Genomic DNA, 20,162 nt, shown 5'->3' on the forward strand with positions numbered 1-20,162 from the left:
AGATAAAAATGTACGATTAAGTTGCAATTAATCACGAGTTAACACATGACAATCATGCGATTAATCCCGATTAACTATTTTAATCGACTGACAGCCCCAATATAAATATAAATAGCGGAACCCCGATACTCGTGACCTTGACACTCGCGACCTCGATAGTTCACGAGTTTTTATTTGGGACCTGACTAAGAGTAACTCGCGAAAAATCTCGAAAGTTCGGAGTAACATTTCAAAACCGAGTTTGTACTAATAAATTACATAAAAATATTAAATTTTTTATTATTGTATGATTTTTTTAAAAGTAGTAAATAAAACATGACAAGTAATTCACAATTTTTGTTGAGTTTACAGTACATGTACAATTCCCTTTGATCAGTGGTGTCCAATTTTTTCCATAGAGGGCTGGTGTGGGTGTAGGTTTTCATTCCAACCAATCAAGAGAACACCTGATCGTCAATTAAAATAAAAATCATCCGATTAAAAACAGGTAGAAGTTGGTGTTGCTCTTGCTTGGTTGGAATGGAAACCTGCACCCACACTGGCTCTTTGTGGAAAAGATTGGACACCCCTGCCTTTGATAAAGGAACCATCAAAAGGAGAGTCACAACCTTGCCACTCACGAAGGGTCATAGAACGTAATGCCAGTCATCTTGCCATCACAATTTGGCCCTTGTCAAACTCTATCAAAGAAGCAGTAAAATATTGGCAAATTTTGGCAAAAGCCAAATTGTAGGGAATTGTCTGGGACACGAGGGGTGGAATATCTACCCATCAGGATTCCTGATACTTTGCTGCTCAGGAGACAGAGTATCAGGAATATACCACATAGTAGAAATGCATCAAAGAATGCATTTACAAAGTACATGCTTGGAAGATTACCAGAATACAATCTACATACAAGACTCCTGATCTAATGTAATAATATAAACAAGTAAAAAGGGATCTGATCAATGAAATACATGTCCCAAACCTGTACCTCCGTAGAAAGCCTGTGGTTTTCTTAAGACTTTGATATACAACCTGCTCACACTAAGCATGAACACTGACACGCTTATTACTGTGCATTAACAATCCTACTATCCACCCAATGCGGCACCCTGAAAAGGATTCAGATTTCGGTTTCTCTCGAGGTTTCCTCCTGATGTCTTCTCAGAGGGTTTTTCCTTGCCTTGTGGCTTGATCACCAGAGATATAAAAGCTGGATCAAGATTTCTGAAAAGCAACAACGAGTGCAAACTGTAGATATTGGGAACGATGGAACAGAGTAAATGCCGTGAAAGAATAAAAACAAATATGGGCACACATGCACAATAAAAGGCAAAGATAATTTCCCACATCCTATCGTTACCAGGTACACATACAGTGAGGTTCCATAAAATCATTTATTTTCTTCAAATCCTGTAAACATACAACAGTGGTTCCAAAAGAACATTTAAGAGGATGTCATGACTCAAAGAGTAGTCAATTACAGCTGAATTGCAGATTTCCAAAGAAAATTAAAAGCTGTAATTACAGAACGTTTGTTCCCCAATGTACATTTTGAAGTGTTTTGTAAACCCTCCACAAACTAAGTGATAAATCAAGGACTTGATGTCATTTTTAAACGATATCCTACATGTCTCACATGTAAAATAATCCAAAACAAAAATGAGATTGGTGAAAAATTTGAGTGTCGAGTTGCTTCCAATAATCTATAAATATAATCTGCGAAATCCAACCCACATATTACTGTATGGAACAATTTACAGTAGAATTAACCTTAATAATAGCATTCGGCTGAATGTTTGTCTGGGTAACGAACAGTCCGTTCAGTGATCAGTTCGGCACCAACATATATCGTGTGAGGGATAAACAGTTGCAGTGAAAACCTACTTTCATTAAGTTATTCGATGATCTAGCCCTTTCTCCAGTGTTATTCTCTGCAAAACGGAAAACTGGATATAATCAAAAAATGATTACTTACAAACACTTCACAATCTTATGTGAACTATAGGAAGACCATTTCAAAGTTTCTTCAAGTTTGAAATCAGCTATATCTAATGCCATTTGTTTCAAGTACGCAATCGATTGTGGTTTTCTAATTATGACGATCAAAACAACATTTATTCCAAGTATTACAAAGATTACCTTCTGTGATCTGAAACGATCTCTGAGGGATTTAAATACTTTGCTTCTGATCACTTCTGATCGCCCTGTGTACTTCTTTTCTACAGTGTAAAAAAATCAGTGGCAGCTATCAACGTCATCTTAAAATCCTTAAAACGGAAATGGAAAAAAAAAACTAAAATAAACAGTGGGAACATTAATGAATGATATGTTGAAAATTTTTGTTTAAAACAGTTAAAGCACAATAAACGTAGCCCAGATGCTGGTTGGGAGAAGTGACTCTGTGGCTCCATGTACCATACATCAGGTCCTGAAGTGAGTCAACTTGGGTTAGTGGTTTATGTGCATCAAGAGAAGGAGGCTGTAAGAATGGCCTCGTGCTGCTGATGGTGAAGAATACTGATGCCCACAGCAGGGGCAGCCAGAGGAGGCCTACTGACCAACCGCAGCTAAGGAGACAAAAAGCAAAAAGGAAAAAAGAAAAACCCCACCCTAGGCTGTTACACAGAATTATACTGATTATGGTGCAAAATATCAGAAGTCAAACAAACATTTACACTTACCTTACAGCCGAGCTGTTTTTCAAACCGGGGAGACACAAAAAACCAGCTTCCCATGTTCTGCGGCTCTTCTTGGCTCCAGATAAACTCTATTGGTAAAAAGTTTACATAAGGTTTAAAAATAGATTGAGATTCTGCACAAGCCATATACTGGTATTACACCCACATTGTAAATAGAATGTCTTTCTGCCCTGGTATAAGGATTTCTCTTGAATTAAGAGTCTCAACCACGCTCCAACCTGTCAAAGCACCTGGGCACAAAGTCAACTCTCTTTGAGATGAACTGAAACCCTGAACTTCAGACCCAATTCTCACTAACGCTCTTGTGGCTGATGATCACAAAAACTCCACGGTCTCAGTGTAATAGCGTGTTTATGTGTTTTTAGTGTTTCAAAGCCCAATTTTAACTCGTCTCTCGTCGTCATACACGGAAACAGGCCGCGCCTGGCTCAGACCCTCCAGTGGTATAAATTGCTATGCTTTGCAAAAATATGTACTGTAACGTGTTCATTTGATTAAAAAAATTATAATAACAGTACAATACCCCACACTGATCAACATTCTTTAAGACTCCTGGGTAGGCAAGGCCAGGTCTAGACGATATTTTCAAGTTACAATGGGGTCATCGGAACGCATCTCCAAGTTGGGAAACTACCTGTATAGCGAACTCTGTCAAAAATATATAAAATATTCGCTTCATAACTTCATGCTTCAGCGCCGTGATTGGCTGGTCGGCTTTACCATGCGCGTCATGGATACTATAGTTTATCGTGGATGGAAAGAAATTGATTCTTCTCTAAAATAAAGCAAACACAAACAGTAATATTTAAAAAAAAATGTAAAGAAAAATAAACTGAATACAATTTGTAAACCCTGTCATTATTTCTGATTTGGCAAAACAGAAGATGAAAGATGGAGGTCATGGCAACGCCTCACCTTTGGCATTACTGTATTTGCTGAGCTCTTGCTGTAGGGCGTCTGTGGGGAAAGGGCAAAGCTCCTCCACTCTGATCAGCGCTGTGTTCTTACTCGCCTCGGGCAGCGTCTCTCGTTGCTTCAGCAGTGCATAATAGTGCTTACCTGAGCAAAGAAGCACTCGCTGCACACTTGCGACACACGGCATACAAAACGTCAAGATTATTAAAGGTCGAACGGATTATTTTTCGAGCATGACGAACATCGACAAAATGCGTTTCTTCGTCGCACGACTTACCTCTCAGGAATTACTGAGGTGTCGCCTATTACGGGCTTGAAGCACGTTCCAGGTCCCATTTCCTCTAAGCTCGACACTGCCCCCTAGTGTTACATGAAGAAAACGTCATTCAGCTGGCACACTGAGTCACTGGTTGAAATAATAATAAATAAATAAATCTAAAATAGTGCACTGTTGGACAATTATCGAATGTTAAACTCACCGAAAAACGCAGCAGAGTTTTAGGGGATGCCACGATGAGCGGTTTGCGGAAGTTTCGGATCATTTGTCTCCGCAGCAGGTGGAAGTACTGAGCCGGAGTTGTTGGGTTTACCACGGCCATATTTACTACGTCACCATCGATGCCTTCCTCTTTACTGTCACACAGCTGTTTGGGGGGGGGAGGGGGGAGGAAAGGCGATTAATAACACAAGCTGTCAATTACTAAAGCAGGATGAGTTCTGGACTTGAGTTGATAAGACACGAGGTGCTCACTTGTAAGAAACGCTCGATGCGGCAGGACGAGTGCTCCGGTCCAGCTCCATCGTAGCCGTGTGGGAGCAGGATGACCATGCCGCTCTGCAGCAACCACTTAGCCTCACCTGGAAGAATACAAATAAATAAATACATAAACAAATAAGACCTACATAAGGATCCACAGTTAAAAACCTCATTACAGCTTCCGAAATATAAAGTCTAGTGCATTTGTATTTATTGATTTATTGGTTTGATCTACACTCACTTCTCAGGCTTCTACACAATTCTAATATTTATTACAAAGTTTTCTTGTACCTCCAGAGATAAAGGTGTCAAAGATGATTTGTGCTCCATTGAAGAAATCTCCAAACTGAGCTTCCCATATAGGAAGCAATTTCGGCTGTTCGATGCTCATTCCGTACTCGAAACCCAACACTGCCTCTTCAGACAGTGCACTGTTACACACCTGAAACGAAACGCACGTGCAGCTCATACACAATGACCACAACACTGATGCAGAACTGGAAATATGAATTTGTAAAATGAATACAGAATCAACCAGAGTTAAATGTGTATTCGATTCATTCGATCATTACTTGATCTGACCTCCAGATGGCCTTTTTGTTGAGAGTCAATGTGATTGAGAGGAATGTACATGTCGTTGGACTCCTGGCACACAACCATGGCGTGGCGTTGACTGAACGTACCACGACCGACATCCTGGCCACTGATCCGCACGTCGAAGCCTGCAATAAAGCAAGGAGGAAAAAAAACAAAGTGTAAAATGAAAAATGAAGTACGAATGAGTTACGAAGGTTCGACTTACGATTGTTCGATCTTACGATGGTGATAGAGTTACGTCAAAATTGTAAAAAATACAGGTAGTTCCCCGACTTAAGATGGAGACGCGTTTTGTTGACACGGTCGAGACATGGTCCAGCCTAGCTAGAAACTTTAAAAGAATGTATGAGGTACAATACTAGAATTTGTTAATAATTTACAAAGTACATTACATAATTTAGCAAAACAGAGCCATTCACACTACCGTAATGTAGACATGAGACAGTATATATTCATGGGCGCTCACTGTATGCTCTATTTTAGTGTCTGGCGATGCCAATAAAAAGGAGAGACAACTGTTAAAATGGGCTTTAAAACACAAAAAAATAGGGGCTCTACACTGAGAATTAGCGCTACAACAACTAATCGGAAAATCGATTATCGGTTATTGATTAGTTGGGCTGCTCACGTTACGGGTTTGTGTGCTGGCAAGATAAGTCAGAGAGCACAGGGTCAACCGGCAGCAAGAAAAAAAAAAAAAGTGTGTCCCAAGTCATCAAAGTTCCAGCTTGTTTGGGATGGAAGTGCCACAGTGAAGCACGAGCACATGAAAAGAAAACACACTGGTGTGACAGATGAAGGCGAAACATCAGCACGCTGAGCAAAAACCGCAGAATCCTCATCATGTGAACACGATCGAGTTTAACGAAGCGCTACTGCGTAAACTGTTTGTTTGTATCTTCAGGACAGTCGTACTGGATCTGTTCCGTCGTGACTCGCGAGCATCAGGTTGCGCAATCAGCTCGCTCGAGACATCGTGATGGATTTAATTAAACACTCAATTTAAAAGCAGCAAATAACAGCAGCAGTAAACGATCACGTTTTTAGTCACTGTTGTGGTTTTCAGCGAATGATTATGCATTTATTCACCAATGCAATTATTATTATAATTATTTTTTTTAATCAAGCCTGTTAGTTTGCTGCGTTTCTCTTTTTTATTGCGCTTGTCCACTACAACTGTTAATTTATCCGTTTTCAAAGGTGATTTACTGCGGCTTTACTGCGTTCAAACGCTTGTTTTTAATGTTTGTATATTTTATTTATGTATATATCATTTAATTACTATACAAAATTCAATGAATTATATATTCTAGATGTTTATATCTTTACAAGTATACAAAATGTCTGAATAAAAAAAAATTATAAATTGGCCAAAACAATATATTATTTATTTTAAGCACGGTTGTCAATTTGCCATTTGCAACTATCATTAAAACCAATGTTGATTTACACAATTTGTTTCTTCTTCTTTACACAGAAAGAAAAAAGCCAGCATGAGTGTATTTGTTCAAAAGAGAACCCCCCCCCCCCTTCACTCCTCAAAAAGCAGCGACTATAAGCCTTAAAATGTCTTTTACATTATAGTTAAACTCAATATATAGTTTTATATAGTTTTTATATAGTTATAATAAGCAAATGCATCCTATAAGAAGCAAAACCATCCTGTCAGCTTTCCGACATATCGTTTTCCTGTCGCATGAAATTTTAATTATGTCGTATCGCTATAGTTGTCGCAAGATCGAAAAATTCGTACGATACGTTGGGACGCTGCCAGAATGTCCATGTACCCACATACATATATATATATATATATGGGTAAAGTTTATACTGCTAAATTATGTTCTGTAACTTGTTAAATCATTAACTAATGACAGTATACTGTAATACCCCATACTGATCACTATTCTTTAAGACTCCTGGGTAGGCTGGGCCACGTCTCGACATTCGAGTTCTGATGAGGTCATGGCAATGGGAATTCCACAAGTGTGAGAATCCTGGTAATATCTTGTCGATATTTTCAAGTCGGGGAAATACCCGTATTATTAGGATCGACCCAAGCATTTATCAATGAAAGTGGCTTGGAAATCTGCTCACCCTGACTGAGAAGAGTGCCGAATGCCAGCGCCTCGGCAGTAGACCAGTCCAGCGCGGTTCCTACTTCAAGTTTTTGGAGTCTCGACTGCGAAGTTCAGTGAGAAAAGATCAGATGCGATCAATTGCCACAAACACCAGAAACACGAACAACTATAGATATAGGTGTCATGGTCAAGTGTTCACATACTTTTAGAAAGATAATAAAAAGGAAAGGAGAAAATGACATGAACATCGAAGCAGGACACATAGGAGGAAGTGCAAAACCTCTACCTTTATATGCGTCTTCACAAGGTGACTGTGCACCTCGATCTCCTCGGGGATCTCCACCGATTTTGCTCCCACATACTGCAGCAAGGGAACAGTTACACCAGTGTCCCAGGCTGAAACTCTGTTCTGTGGCTCGACCAGATCACCCCAGCGGCCCTGCAGGTTGGTGGGTGGAGGGCTGAAGAAAGTCATGTTCGCCAGACGATCATTGAGGTACGAGTGGTAAGCTGTTTTAATCTGACCGCGTTCTTCATCAGTCATCAGTCCCTCTGAGATCAGCTGCTCGGTGTAGGAATCGGGGATGCTCTTCCTTGTTCTATAAATCATAGAGTAGTTGGTTTATATTAGAATGCATTCATGGACCACGTAATGGAAGTCAGAACAGACCGTGAGCTCACCGGATGATTTTATACATGGCAGGGTTTGTGAAAAATGGCTCGTCCAGCTCGTTGTGACCCCACTGACGGTAGCACAGCAGGTCCACTATGACGTCCTTCCTGAAGCGCCTCTGATACTCGACAGCTAACCGTGTGGCTCTGAGGACCTCTTCAACGTCGTCGCCATTTACATGGATCACAGCACAGTCCACCATCTTACCTGGAAGAAACACCAAAAGTCTGTCACATGACATGCGGGTGTCAGTGTGTAAAAATTAAAAGTTCTTTTCTCCCTCTATTTTCATTCAGTACATTTATTGGCCTGCAGGTGGCAATGTTTCATTTTTAGTAGTTACTAAAATCAAATACAGGTAGTCCCAGAGTTTAGGTCTTCAACCTATATTGCTTGAGGTCCAGTAAATGAACCGCTCCTCGCCAGCTGAGATCCGGACAATTATATACCTAAAAACATTTATTTCATTTCTAACTGCCCAGAAGCTTTAGCACCCTTCCTTTGCTTAGCCATCTAATATTGCAGTGAAGAAGTAGGCATTCGCATCAACTTCTGCTACAAATTCTCAAAGAAGGCGATGCTGATGTGATCAGAATGCCCTTAAAAAGTTGATTAGCTTCATCACGGTATCCATAACTTCTGCACACTCTTCTGACAGACTGGTGGATAATACAGTGATACGAGCAGAGGACTGGATTTTTTCTCGTTCATCCAAGTCAGTGCTCCCTTTTTCTTTTCCTAGCATGGATAGTGCTCCATCAGTTGTGATGGACACGTTTCAGGCTGATCCTTCTTAACATCTCTTTTATTGCCATTATACGTCTTCTCCTTAGTGTGTGTTGTAAGTGCGTTAACACCTAAGATGTCCTCAATGAAATCTTCCCTCACTGCATAGTAAAATATGATGTACACCGCAAGCTGAGCATCGTCATTATTATCACTGCCAAAGCTATGCATCCTGTGCTAATATTTCAGCTCTTCTTGTAGCTGGTGCAGCTGAAAAGGGTGTTTGTTGAATTTTTTTCTCAGTTCATGTCTTTCCTTTCCAGTTAAAAAAGTGTTTCCCACGCACCCTCCATGCACTACTTTACTATTTCCCCCTCTGTAAAGCGCTTTTCTGAAAATCCACTGTATTCTCAGCAGAACACTCTTATTCTGGTTGTTGGGCTGTGAGTGAGTGAGTGAGAGAAAGAGTGAGAGAACCCGTGTAGATCGCTCGCTTTTCCGTTGCCCTTACTTCGGACTGCCGAGGGTACGTTTCTTCCAAGCGTCTATGTTTAGTTTCGTAATGGCGTTTCATGTTTCCACTTTGACAACCGCAACAGACTCGGAGCGAGTGAGACACACTGGCCTCGTACAGCTCGTTGCAGGAAGGATAAATGCGTATCTCTCCACCCATTCCTCTCTGAAAAACTCTGCTTTCAGCATCAACTTTCCTTATTTTTGAGAATGCCTTTGTTTTTCACTCGCTGATCATAGCACCGGTGATCGAAGTAGCGACCCGTGGCGACAGTACGACCCAAACGGCTCTACTGAGCTCACCTTGATGTGTCTGATATCAATGTGATTTTATTAGAAAATAGCGTTTGCCATATATTTATTTCATTACGTTAAAATTCTTCGCAGTCACAGTCGGCTGGACACATCTTGCGGACCGGATTCCGCCAGTGGGCGACTCCTGCACTAAATTATGTACTGTAACGGAACAAATGACAGTACGCTAACTGATACTAATCACTATTCTTTAAGACTCCTGTGTAGGCTAGGCTTTGTTTTTATCTTATGATAGATGAAGTTACAATGGACACTCGACCATGTGCTATTTGAACCTCAAATTCCACATTTAATGCCCATTTGCCGTCATAATAAGTTCCACTCTTCACTCATCTAGATTTTGGAGATTTATACACATTTGGCCACAAGAGTGTTAAGTTACGTCAGGTACTGATGTAAGGTGAAGAGGCCTGGGGTGGAGTCAGTGTTCCAATTCATCCCAGAAGTGTTTAGTATGGTTGAGGTCAATGCACTAAAGTACCGTATTTTCCGGACTAAAAGCCGCTACATTTTTTCCCATGCTTTGAAACCACGTTTTTCCCGGTTTCACGAACTTCAAGCCAAAACACTGAACCCCATAACATTTAACCAATGAAATTGCAGAACGGGTTCAGGTGAACCAATGAAACTCTTTATATTAAATCAGGTGCGCTTCCACTGAATCGGGCCGCACCACATCATAAATATGGATGATGTTCCTCTGACGTTTGACCTGCCGCTCACTCGGACTGTCTACAGGAAATGTGAATCATTCGTCACGCTGAAAACAACCGGGTATGAAAACACACACTTCACCTGTGTTCTGAGCTGCACGGCATCGGGAGAAAAGATTTACCAATGGTGATTTTTAAACGCGCGACGATGCCAAAAGATAAACTCCCGAGAGAAATAGTTGTGAAAGGAAGGAGGAAGACAGTGAACAATGACTTTCTTGGTAGGCTACTGTTTAGATACAAGTCGTGTAACAGACACTGTCTTTCGTTAAAGCCTGTGTAAAGTTTATTAGTTTCAATGTAGACACCTGCGTCTTATAGACAGGTGCGGTGTATTTATGTTTAAAATAAAAATCTTTGTCAAATTCAGTGGGTGCGGCTTATATTTGGTATTTGGTAATTATGGTAGGCCACTTAAGATTGTCCACTTCAGCCCATGTAAAGCATATCTTCACACAGCTGGGCTTTGTGCACAGGGAAACGGTTTGGGTCTCGTAGTTTAAGTGAGAAAAAAAATTAAATGCTTCCGCATCCAAAGGCCGTGTACCTTTGTGATACGAGTTTGGGGAAGAACTACAAAATTTGAAGGAAATGGCAGGTGTCCCAAAGCTTCCGCATAGTGTAGATCTGCATTCTTATCACTGCTTTATTTTATTTATTCATTTTAATCCCAATACTTAAAACACATTCTATTTATTTCTGTAAACAGATTTTTTTTCAAATGCCTTTCATGTCCTCCTTTAAAATGCATACTTCGGTCTGGTTTCTATGTACTGGACTATATATAGAATTAGTCCTGGAACCTACCAATGTCACTGCAGTACAAGGACGAGCGGGCTCTCTCAGAGGGAGTGGTGTAGCCTACTTGGTTGTTCACAATAAGGTGGATGCTTCCACCAACTCTGAAGTGAGGGAGTTTCGACAGTGTGAAGGTTTCTGGTACGATTCCTTGTCCGGAGAACGAGGCATCACCATGGACCTGAAGACATTGCAAGAAAGAATTTCAAAAGCACATTTTTGGTTTCTTAAACCGAAAATAATCATTAGTCAGACAAAGCATCTGTTGTAGAGGAACAAAAATATAGAAATATTAGGGAGATCAAGTCAAAACAAGACTTTTCTTTGGAACCCTCAGTTATTTTTTTCGACATTCTCGCCTGCTATATTTTATGATTCCTGGATTGGTCGGTACGCCTGAACCATCCTAGGATAGCCTGCTTCATTCAGCATCAGGGAACCACTACGACGGGGATCGCCGCTGGCGGGCCTTCTTCAAAACGTTCACACAATTTTGTGGCTGAGCGTCTCATCACTGTACTGTGCTTAAAGTTTTCTCTAGATATCCGCGGGCTTTACGCCTTCATTCACAAAAAACTTCATCACTCTCTCGTCTGCCATCTCGATTGACGGTCTCTGGACTGGTCCGCAACATGTGCGCCACCTATCAGTAATGGGACACATTAACCACTCACTAGTACATGTAGTACCACCATGCTAGCATTCATTTGATCACCTGAAAAACGAAAAGTCCTGGTTTGACTTGCCCCTCGTAGATAAGAAGCATTACATATACTATAAGTGGTATTGTGACTAAAAACACAAAGCTGAGTGAATCATTTCGCTCATACAGCAAAAACCACAAATCTCCAGAAGGTTTATACACACACACACAAGCTAAAATCACAGTATCTGCTTTCTTTATATAATTAGCAGAGGTGGAAAGTAGTGAAGTACAAATACTTTGTTACTGTAATTAAGTGGATTTTTCTAGTATCAGTACTTTACTTCACTGCTTATTTTTTTCGGACAACTTTTTACTTTCACTTATTTTTATTAATTAGGCGTGGAACGGTACACGTATTTGTACGGTAATTTTTCAGTAAAGGGCTTTCGATTTTGATGCACATGTACCGAACGCAACTCGCTTTTATGTGCGGAACAATCGGAGTGCTTCGTTCCACAATAGAAGAAAAGACGATTTACGCTTCTTAATTTATAAGTATTTTCTTCGAATAAATTGTTACATATACAAATTTGAGTATTTTTATCGGCATGGAACGCATTATCCTATTTCACATTAATTTATATGGGAAAAATTGTTTCGCTTAACGAGTGTTTCGCATTACGAGTAAGATTCTGGAACAAATTCTGCTCGTTATGGCGAGGTGCCACTGTATTACCGTATTTTCCGGACTATAAGCCGCTACTTTTTTCCCCACTTTTTGAACCGCGTGGCTTAAACATTGAAGCGGATAATTTATAGATTTTTCCTGGGATTTTTCCGGTTTCACAAGCTTCAAGCTAAAAAACTGAGCCCCATAACATTAGACCAATGAAATTGCCAAACGGGTTCAGGTGAACCAATGAAACTCTTTATATTAAATTAGATGCGCTCCCACTGAATCGGGCCGCACCACAACCGGGCATGAAAAAAACCGCACTTCACCTGTGTTCTGAGCTGCACTGCATCGGGAGAAAAGCTTCACCGATGGTGATTTTTAAACTCAGGACGATGCCAAAAGAAAAACTCGAGAGAAATAGTTGTGAAAGGAAGGAGGAAGACAAGGAACAATGACTTTCTTGGTAGGCTACTGTTTAGATACAAGTTGTGTTACAGACCCTATCTTTCGTTAAAGCCTGTGTAAAGGTTATTAGTTTCAGTGTAGACACCTGCGTCTTATAGACACGTATTTATGTTCAAAATAAAAATCTTTGTCAAATTCAGTGGGGGTTTATATTTGGGTGCGCTTAATAGTCCGGAAATTACAGTAATATATTAACATGATATGAGGTCCATTTACCAGCGTGACACCTATACTGGTAGTTGCAATGCCTAATTTTTACTCAAGTACATTTAGCCCAAACTTCTTTACTGTAGTAAGTGTAATCAGTACTTCGACATGAGCAATTAAATTGAGAAAATATTATGTGGTCATCAGCTGACATACATACTTAAGTTGATGGTCTGGAAGATTTTAGATTATGCAGTTATTTAAAGCAGCCAAGAAAAAAATATATATATAAACTTAAGCTAAAGCCCTAGGAACCATGTCCAAAATTAAATATGATTTGTTTCTGCACAACCACTTGTAAGCAAACACAAATCATCATAAAACCTGATTTCATTCGCATCTAGGATCCGATTCCCCGATAATTGAAAATGTGTTAATTTCAAACTTCAAGTTTTGGAGCAAACAAGCCAAAATGCATTCAGCATCCAAGTGTTTCAGAGTCGACCAATGGATATTGATCTTTGTATTGAATTTAATCATCGATTGTGACCGGTGCTTACTGAAATATATAGTGAGTGACAGATTTTGCATTGTATATTACAAACAGGTTTTAGAATAGACAATGATTTTCTTCTAGATTTTCTTCAAAGCTCTAAAATCTGGATTTCTCTAAAAACACAACCGTTCCTATTGCGTGTTTGCCATTTGTTGCACTTCTTCATCCGAACGGAAGGTCTTTTCACCCAGTGCCTCCCCAAAAACAGGATGTTGCTGATTGCTGATGACTCATGTAAAATTACAGCTGTGTAGATTCTGTTTCCCAAATTTATCTCACGATTTTAAGGTTTTCTTTTGACTCAGTGTTTTAGTTTCAAAAAAGACAAGTGCAGAAAAGCATGATCGCATGACCTATTGTCGGTGTTTGGGACATATTTAGAAAATATACATAGATCTTTAAAAAAAAAAAAAAATTATAATAATAATAATAATAATAATTGTAGTAATAATATTAGATAAGCTAAATAATTAGTTTTATCAGTTAAAAGCGCAGACATTTGTTGCTAAGAATAATGCTGCAATCTAGAGGTTGACCGGTAAATCGGTTTTGCCGATTAATCAGCACCGTTAGTTGATTGCTGTGACTATCGACAATCTGCAAAAACACATAGTTTAACCGGCTACCAGTTCGCTGTCATTAGGAGAGCGGCCTCTAGAGGTGAATCACTGACGCCGCGTGCAATTTCTTTTTACACGCGAGACTGCAAGCTGCACGGAGAGCGCTATATTATATTTATTATATATTCATTAAGAATAATGTATTCATTATATTTATTAATGAATATTTATTTCCTTCAACACTTTCATAATTCAATTGTTTTTTTATTTGGTTTTTTTATGTTTGTAATAAACTTAAATACTATTTTACATGGAGTGTTTGTTATTTTTAACCAGTATCCATTTAAAAAAACTAAACGATTAATCGGTTATCGGCGAGTACGATCCAACAGGGCTATCGATATCGGTAAACTCGACTATCGGTCGACCTCTGCTGCATACCAATAAAACGTTTAGTCTATGAAATGTGACCCGATAGAATGAGTAATGCCACCCGGTTAAAGATCAGCCAGTTTTAAATCCATAAAAATACAGCGATTCCATACCATAACGGCAGATTAAAAATATAAAACCTTTGTACCCGCACCTAAAACTATCTAAGAAACAGATGAACGTAGCTGAAGATGGAAAAAGAAAATGCAACCGTGATGAGCTTTCATGCCGAAATTCCAAAAGTACCTGCAAACAGATGACTTTATCTCCAGGCCGAGCGTGGCTGTCGTTAGAGTAATCCCCATCCTTCCTGATCTGTTGTCGGCCACGCGTTTTGCCCTGGGTAACTGGATTAATGGCCTCTAAATGGGATGGGTTGGGAAGCATAGTCACGTGCAGAGGGTGTTCTGCGCCCACTTCCAAATCCACAGAGGAGGTGAGGTGAGAGAGGACGTCCCCGATGGCGGGCGAGTTCTCGGGAAATTCGCTGAGGCCTCTCATTTTACGAAACATCAACTGGATTTTAAAAGAAAGAAAGAAATGTGAATGGGATGATGTGGAAAGTTACCACAGTCATGTATTATTGATCAAAAGGTCCCCAAAACACATTTATTTATTATTCCATTTAAATGAAACATTTCTGTGATTATAATCCAAAACACATTATCTAATCTATCTATCTATCTATCTATCTATCTATCTATCTATCTATCTATCTATCTATCTATCTATCTATCTATCTATCTATCTATCCCCAAATAGTGCATACATTACTTCAAATTACTTTTCCATTTCTTATGATCTGTGCTTTGAAGAAAAATTGAAATAAGGAAGGATGGGCTTTAGTGCTGATCACCATCCCTGAGATGATCAGAGCAGCTGTGTCTGACATGCCTTCTCTGCTGTGTATCACTGTAGCCGACCGCCCTTTCTTTTACTCTGTGCACAACATCACTGCTAATTATAGAAGCCAACTAAATAAAGACCAACTAAATGAATGTCCTTTTACAATTTGCACAAATAAACCAAGTGTTCATACATTTAAGGCATCCACGTCATTTAAATTTGTGTCTTACATTTAAATTCAATGTAGAAATAATTAAAATGTAAAATAGTACACACACACACACGCACGCGCGCGCGCTCACACACACGCACGCGCGCGCTCACACACACGCACGCGCGCGCTCACACACACGCACGCGCGCGCTCACACACACGCACGCGCGCGCTCACACACACACACGCGCGCGCTCACACACACACACGCGCGCGCTCACACACACACACGCGCGCGCTCACACACACACACGCGCGCTCACACACACACACGCGCGCGCTCACACACACACACGCGCGCGCTCACACACACACACACGCGCGCTCACACACACACACACGCGCGCTCACACACACACAAAAGTGAGTGCACCCCTCACATTACAACAACCACTGCAGTGTACCTTCTTAGGGGACAAAAACTATAGGGACACTTTAAAAATTAAACTTGGATATATTTAGGTCAATGGGCAGCTTTTATAGCAGTATAGATTTATTGTCCTCTGGGAATAACCCCCAGTAAGTACACCCTAAATGCACATGTCAAAACTGTGTCCAAAGGGTCAACATTTTTCAATATTCCTTGATCCTCCTAGGCATGGAATTCCCCAGTGACATCATGAATCTGCTGGATGTCAGACACATGGATGCCCCACAGGTGCTACCCCCACAGGCATACTTGGCCACTCAATGACCTTTACCAAGCACAGTTGTCATCTTTTGGGTGTGTTTAAGGTCATGTTGGAAAACTGCTGTTCATCCAGTGGTCAGTATGAGAGAATTGTACACAAAGCACCAAATTGTACCTGATCTAATAGAAGATACACAAATTTGTATGGTCCTGTCAAGCAGACAAAAAACCATGAACATGATGAATAGGACATGCGGCTTTCCAGGGTTGAACGACATACAGCTGTTACTTAGGGTGTACTCACTTTTGTTGCCAGTTATTCAGACCAGTAATCCCCAATCCCCGGGCTGTACAGATTTACTGTCCTCTGAAAAATGACTCAACATACAGCCAAGTTTCATTTCTGTAGTATTGTCCCTTGAGAAGATATTAAAATAGTTGCTGAAATGTGAGGGGTGCACTCATTTTTGAGAGATACTGTATACATCGGTTTGACATTACATGAGTATGCCAACTCATAATCTGGATTTTCAATTCACACTGAAAAAAATACTCTCCTGAGCGAATCATTCGTTTGTTTTCTAGATGCGGTTTTGCAATCGTGCGTTAGAAAATCCGTTTGCTTCATCATGTCAAGGCAAGATCACGAAGATCGAATATAGAAACATTGCAATAAAGCTCCAATTTGGGTTAATTATCAACTTATGGAATGAATCAGTAGAAGATATATGAAGGATTTCAAACTAAACATTAACCGGAGCACTGAAAAAAAACGTTCACAGGAAATACAGTGAAAAGTTTCTTAGGAAGTAACTAGAACCATTTAGTTGAATGAAAAAATGTGTTCCATCAGTTTTTCTGCCATTTCTTAAGGTTTACAAACATGTAACTACGTGTAGTCTCGCTGTATCTTATTCCTTGTTCCTCAAGGTTGGATAAAACCTGGCTTGTGCAGTAATAGCGGAAAAATGCGGCGGCAGGCTGTTCCCAAAATACCGCTATGCTCCTAAAGGAAGCGCAACATATTTCACCCGTTACACCGTGTACCAGACACTGTCTTTCGTGAAAGCCTGTGTAAAGTTCATTCGTTTCAGTGTAGACACATATGTGCGGCTTATACACAGGTGCGGCTTATTTATGTTCAAAATAAAAATCTTTGTAAAATTCAGAGGGTGCGGCTTATACAGTGGAACCCGGTTATGTCGATGTCCTAGGGGGACGCCAAAAAGCATCGAGGTAACCAAAGATCGAGATAAACGAAAATAAATATGGCGGCAATATATTAACGTGCTTGAAATTTTTTTATGTACATGATGTGCGTAATAAATGACAATGTGCATGCACGTGTTTTTGGAGGGTTTTTTTTTTTTATACAACAGCGTTGCCGCGATTTGTTTGATGAAGTCATGCTATAAAAATACATACAGTACATGTTTGTTAACTGTCAGGAATCCCCTTCGGCGTGGCAGGTGCTTTCTCGGCCGCTTTCTCTGAAGCTCCCGGCTTCAATTGTGCACATACGGTGCTCGTTTAGCATCATCACCAGCTCCTATTTAAACTATTTAAACTTCCACACTCTCACTGTCCGTTATTGTTGGTATATGTTGGTTCACGGCGGTCGTTGTTATCGCTCATGCGTATCGCGGTACGTGTCTTTCCACCGGCACTCTCTCAAAGGCTGCTCTTTTCTTCCCAAACCGCACCGCGGATTCCCCGGATCCTTGATTTTTCCTCCACTTTCGCGAGTTCTTCTGCGGCTGCACAGTGCCGATCGAGATAACTGACGTTAAATGGCAAAATTTCCCCCCCTTGTGCTCGAGATATCAGGGTTCGGCGACATAAAAAAGTCGACATAACCGATAAAAAAATGCTTAGACAAAGCGAGAATTTGCCGGTTCCACTTCAAAAACGTCGACATGATAGGGTTGTCGAGTTAACCGAGGTCGAGATAAGTGGCTTCCACTGTATTTGGGTGCACCTAATAGTCTGGAAATTACGGTAATTACATTGTGGATGGCTAATCCTTCCACAAAACTTTTTTTTTTTTTTACTAACCTCTGGTGGGAAGTGCAAAAGTCCGGTGAGCAAGTTGAGGCGTCCGCGGTGAGGCATTCCCATGACCACGTCCGTTACGCCACTCTTCGCAGCCGAACGGAAAAGCTCAGAGAAAAATCCCATCATGCTCTCTGCTCCCTCTCCGCCATACCGCTTCACTGTTGCAAACTTAGTGCCTAGAAAGTGGTCGAATTCCTATAAATCATAAAACAAACAAACGAGATTAGATCAAATTTTTTTTTTTTTTTTATCTTTGAGACACGACTTTCCAAATACGATCGATTCCTAAAATAAAACCAAATGTAACATGAGAAAGGTCAGATATTAGAATGCAGGAATATCCCAAATATATATAAAAAAAAAAAAAAAAAACACCTTCATAGCCAGGGAAAATATTGATTTCTGATTGGCTGGATGGTGTTGAAACAGACCTGGACAGACATGTACCTGACTGATACTGTGGTGTTCTTTATTGCTGCCTCCTCCTTGTTTCAGCAAACGCTGCCTTGTGTTTTCGTTTGTTTACATCCCTACGTTAGACTGGCTTTAGCAATTCACGTGTAATGTTCAAGAGTCATCTTAGGAGTTTCTTAGGAGCTCATAGAACTGCTACAATGCGAGATCAACGTTTGTGCGTGACACGTTGGCATTTCATATTCTTATAAAATCATAAAATAACTTTTCTTTAGGTACCACTTTATTCATGTCAGATTCAGAGCGGATCCTGAACCAATCCTGGGAACACGTTACACAAAGCTAAAAAACACTTCGTTTGGGATGCCAGTGTATCACAACGCATTATGCACACTTTTTAACATAAAGGGGCAATTTTCTGTGTGACCAATCCACCTACTGTCAGGTTAATACAGTATAAAACCACAGAACCTCACGCCAGACACACACAGTATTGATTTAAATGATACAATCTCCCCCTAAGGGCTGAGAGTCACCTGAAAATGGCATTACTGATTATATTAATGATGATATGTCTGTGTACTCTCAAATTATTCATGAGGCCAAAACACAAGTGCTGCAACCTAAAGACAAGCGTGACTGTCTGGATCCCTACAGTGAAACAGAACACCACAACGCTATGCAGGTTCACTCCAGAGAGTCTAAAAACCTGGATTGCACAAACAGTACAGTGCATGTACATTGGTTTTTCACTTATCGGAGGTAGTAGCTCAGTGGTTAAGGCATTAGACTTTGGATTGGAAGGTCAATCTTACCACCACCAAGCTGGACCCTTGAGCAAGGGGTCACTCTGGGTAAGGGCAACTGCGGAAAAGCCATAAATGTAAATTTCACCCCTTGGCTTTCAGTGGTGTCCTGCCTGCATCAATTCACCTCTTAATACCAACATTATGTCACCACCAATATTAACCAAATGAACACAATTCAACAAGTCTCCTTTCACTGTAGCCACAGCTGTTCTCCCACATACATCTCTAGAAGAAGCATCAATATTAACCTCATAAAATGACCCTGGGTTTTCTGTGTATTAATTACTGTAGTATTGGAGATTTGAAACTAAGGCAAATGGTGTGTTTTTGTGCAAATTGTTCAGGAAAGAAAACGCAAAAGTATAACTGGGTAAAGAAAAAGCGTAACCACTGTTCTGAACTGTTTTGGCCGATCAGATGTAACTGCAATGGAAACAGACACTCCTACAGGCTGCACGCCTGAGAGAAAAGCTACGAAATAAAGAGAACAAACTACTGGGAATAATTTTATATATTTTCAGAAACAAAAAAATATATATTCAAATGTGAGTCAGGGGTTTTGATAATTTCACAGAGAGGTCTGATCCCTGATCAGGACATGTGAATAAATCTAAAAGGAAGCAAAATATAAATTATGTTATAATATATAGACATTTATCAATTTAATATAAATTATACAATTGTATATTAATATGAAAATATAAATCAATTATAGAGCTAATAAACACATACACATATATACACACACATATACATATATATATACACACACATATACGTATCTACATACACACACATACATATATATATATATATATATACACACATACATACATATATATATATACACACACACACACACACACACACACACACACACACACACACACACACGGCATTTAACAGACAAGGCATTTAGCACATACATATACACACACAG

The 20,162-nt window shown here is 40.1% G+C and overlaps 1 protein-coding gene across 1 annotated transcript in view; it reads right to left on the reverse strand.

Moving 5' to 3' along the window:
* Positions 1 to 1,370: 1,370 nt before the first annotated feature.
* dhtkd1 (dehydrogenase E1 and transketolase domain containing 1) overlaps positions 1,371 to 20,162 on the reverse strand; it is a 20,122-nt gene continuing 1,330 nt past the window's right edge. The window contains exons 4-17 of the mRNA XM_083545741.1: positions 18,000 to 18,194; positions 14,501 to 14,770; positions 10,782 to 10,953; positions 7,716 to 7,914; positions 7,321 to 7,633; positions 7,051 to 7,135; positions 4,942 to 5,081; positions 4,651 to 4,801; positions 4,354 to 4,460; positions 4,082 to 4,246; positions 3,880 to 3,962; positions 3,603 to 3,772; positions 2,670 to 2,755; positions 1,371 to 2,555 (exon numbers count right to left, since the gene is read on the reverse strand). Coding sequence (XP_083401867.1) covers positions 2,454 to 2,555; positions 2,670 to 2,755; positions 3,603 to 3,772; positions 3,880 to 3,962; positions 4,082 to 4,246; positions 4,354 to 4,460; positions 4,651 to 4,801; positions 4,942 to 5,081; positions 7,051 to 7,135; positions 7,321 to 7,633; positions 7,716 to 7,914; positions 10,782 to 10,953; positions 14,501 to 14,770; positions 18,000 to 18,194 — 2,238 coding nt within the window. The 3' untranslated portion in view covers positions 1,371 to 2,453. The remainder of the gene's footprint in view (positions 2,556 to 2,669; positions 2,756 to 3,602; positions 3,773 to 3,879; positions 3,963 to 4,081; positions 4,247 to 4,353; positions 4,461 to 4,650; positions 4,802 to 4,941; positions 5,082 to 7,050; positions 7,136 to 7,320; positions 7,634 to 7,715; positions 7,915 to 10,781; positions 10,954 to 14,500; positions 14,771 to 17,999; positions 18,195 to 20,162) is intronic.

The sequence above is a fragment of the Silurus aristotelis genome (genome assembly GCF_946808225.1).
Source record: "Silurus aristotelis genome assembly, chromosome: 7".
Taxonomy (NCBI): Eukaryota; Metazoa; Chordata; class Actinopteri; order Siluriformes; family Siluridae; genus Silurus; species Silurus aristotelis.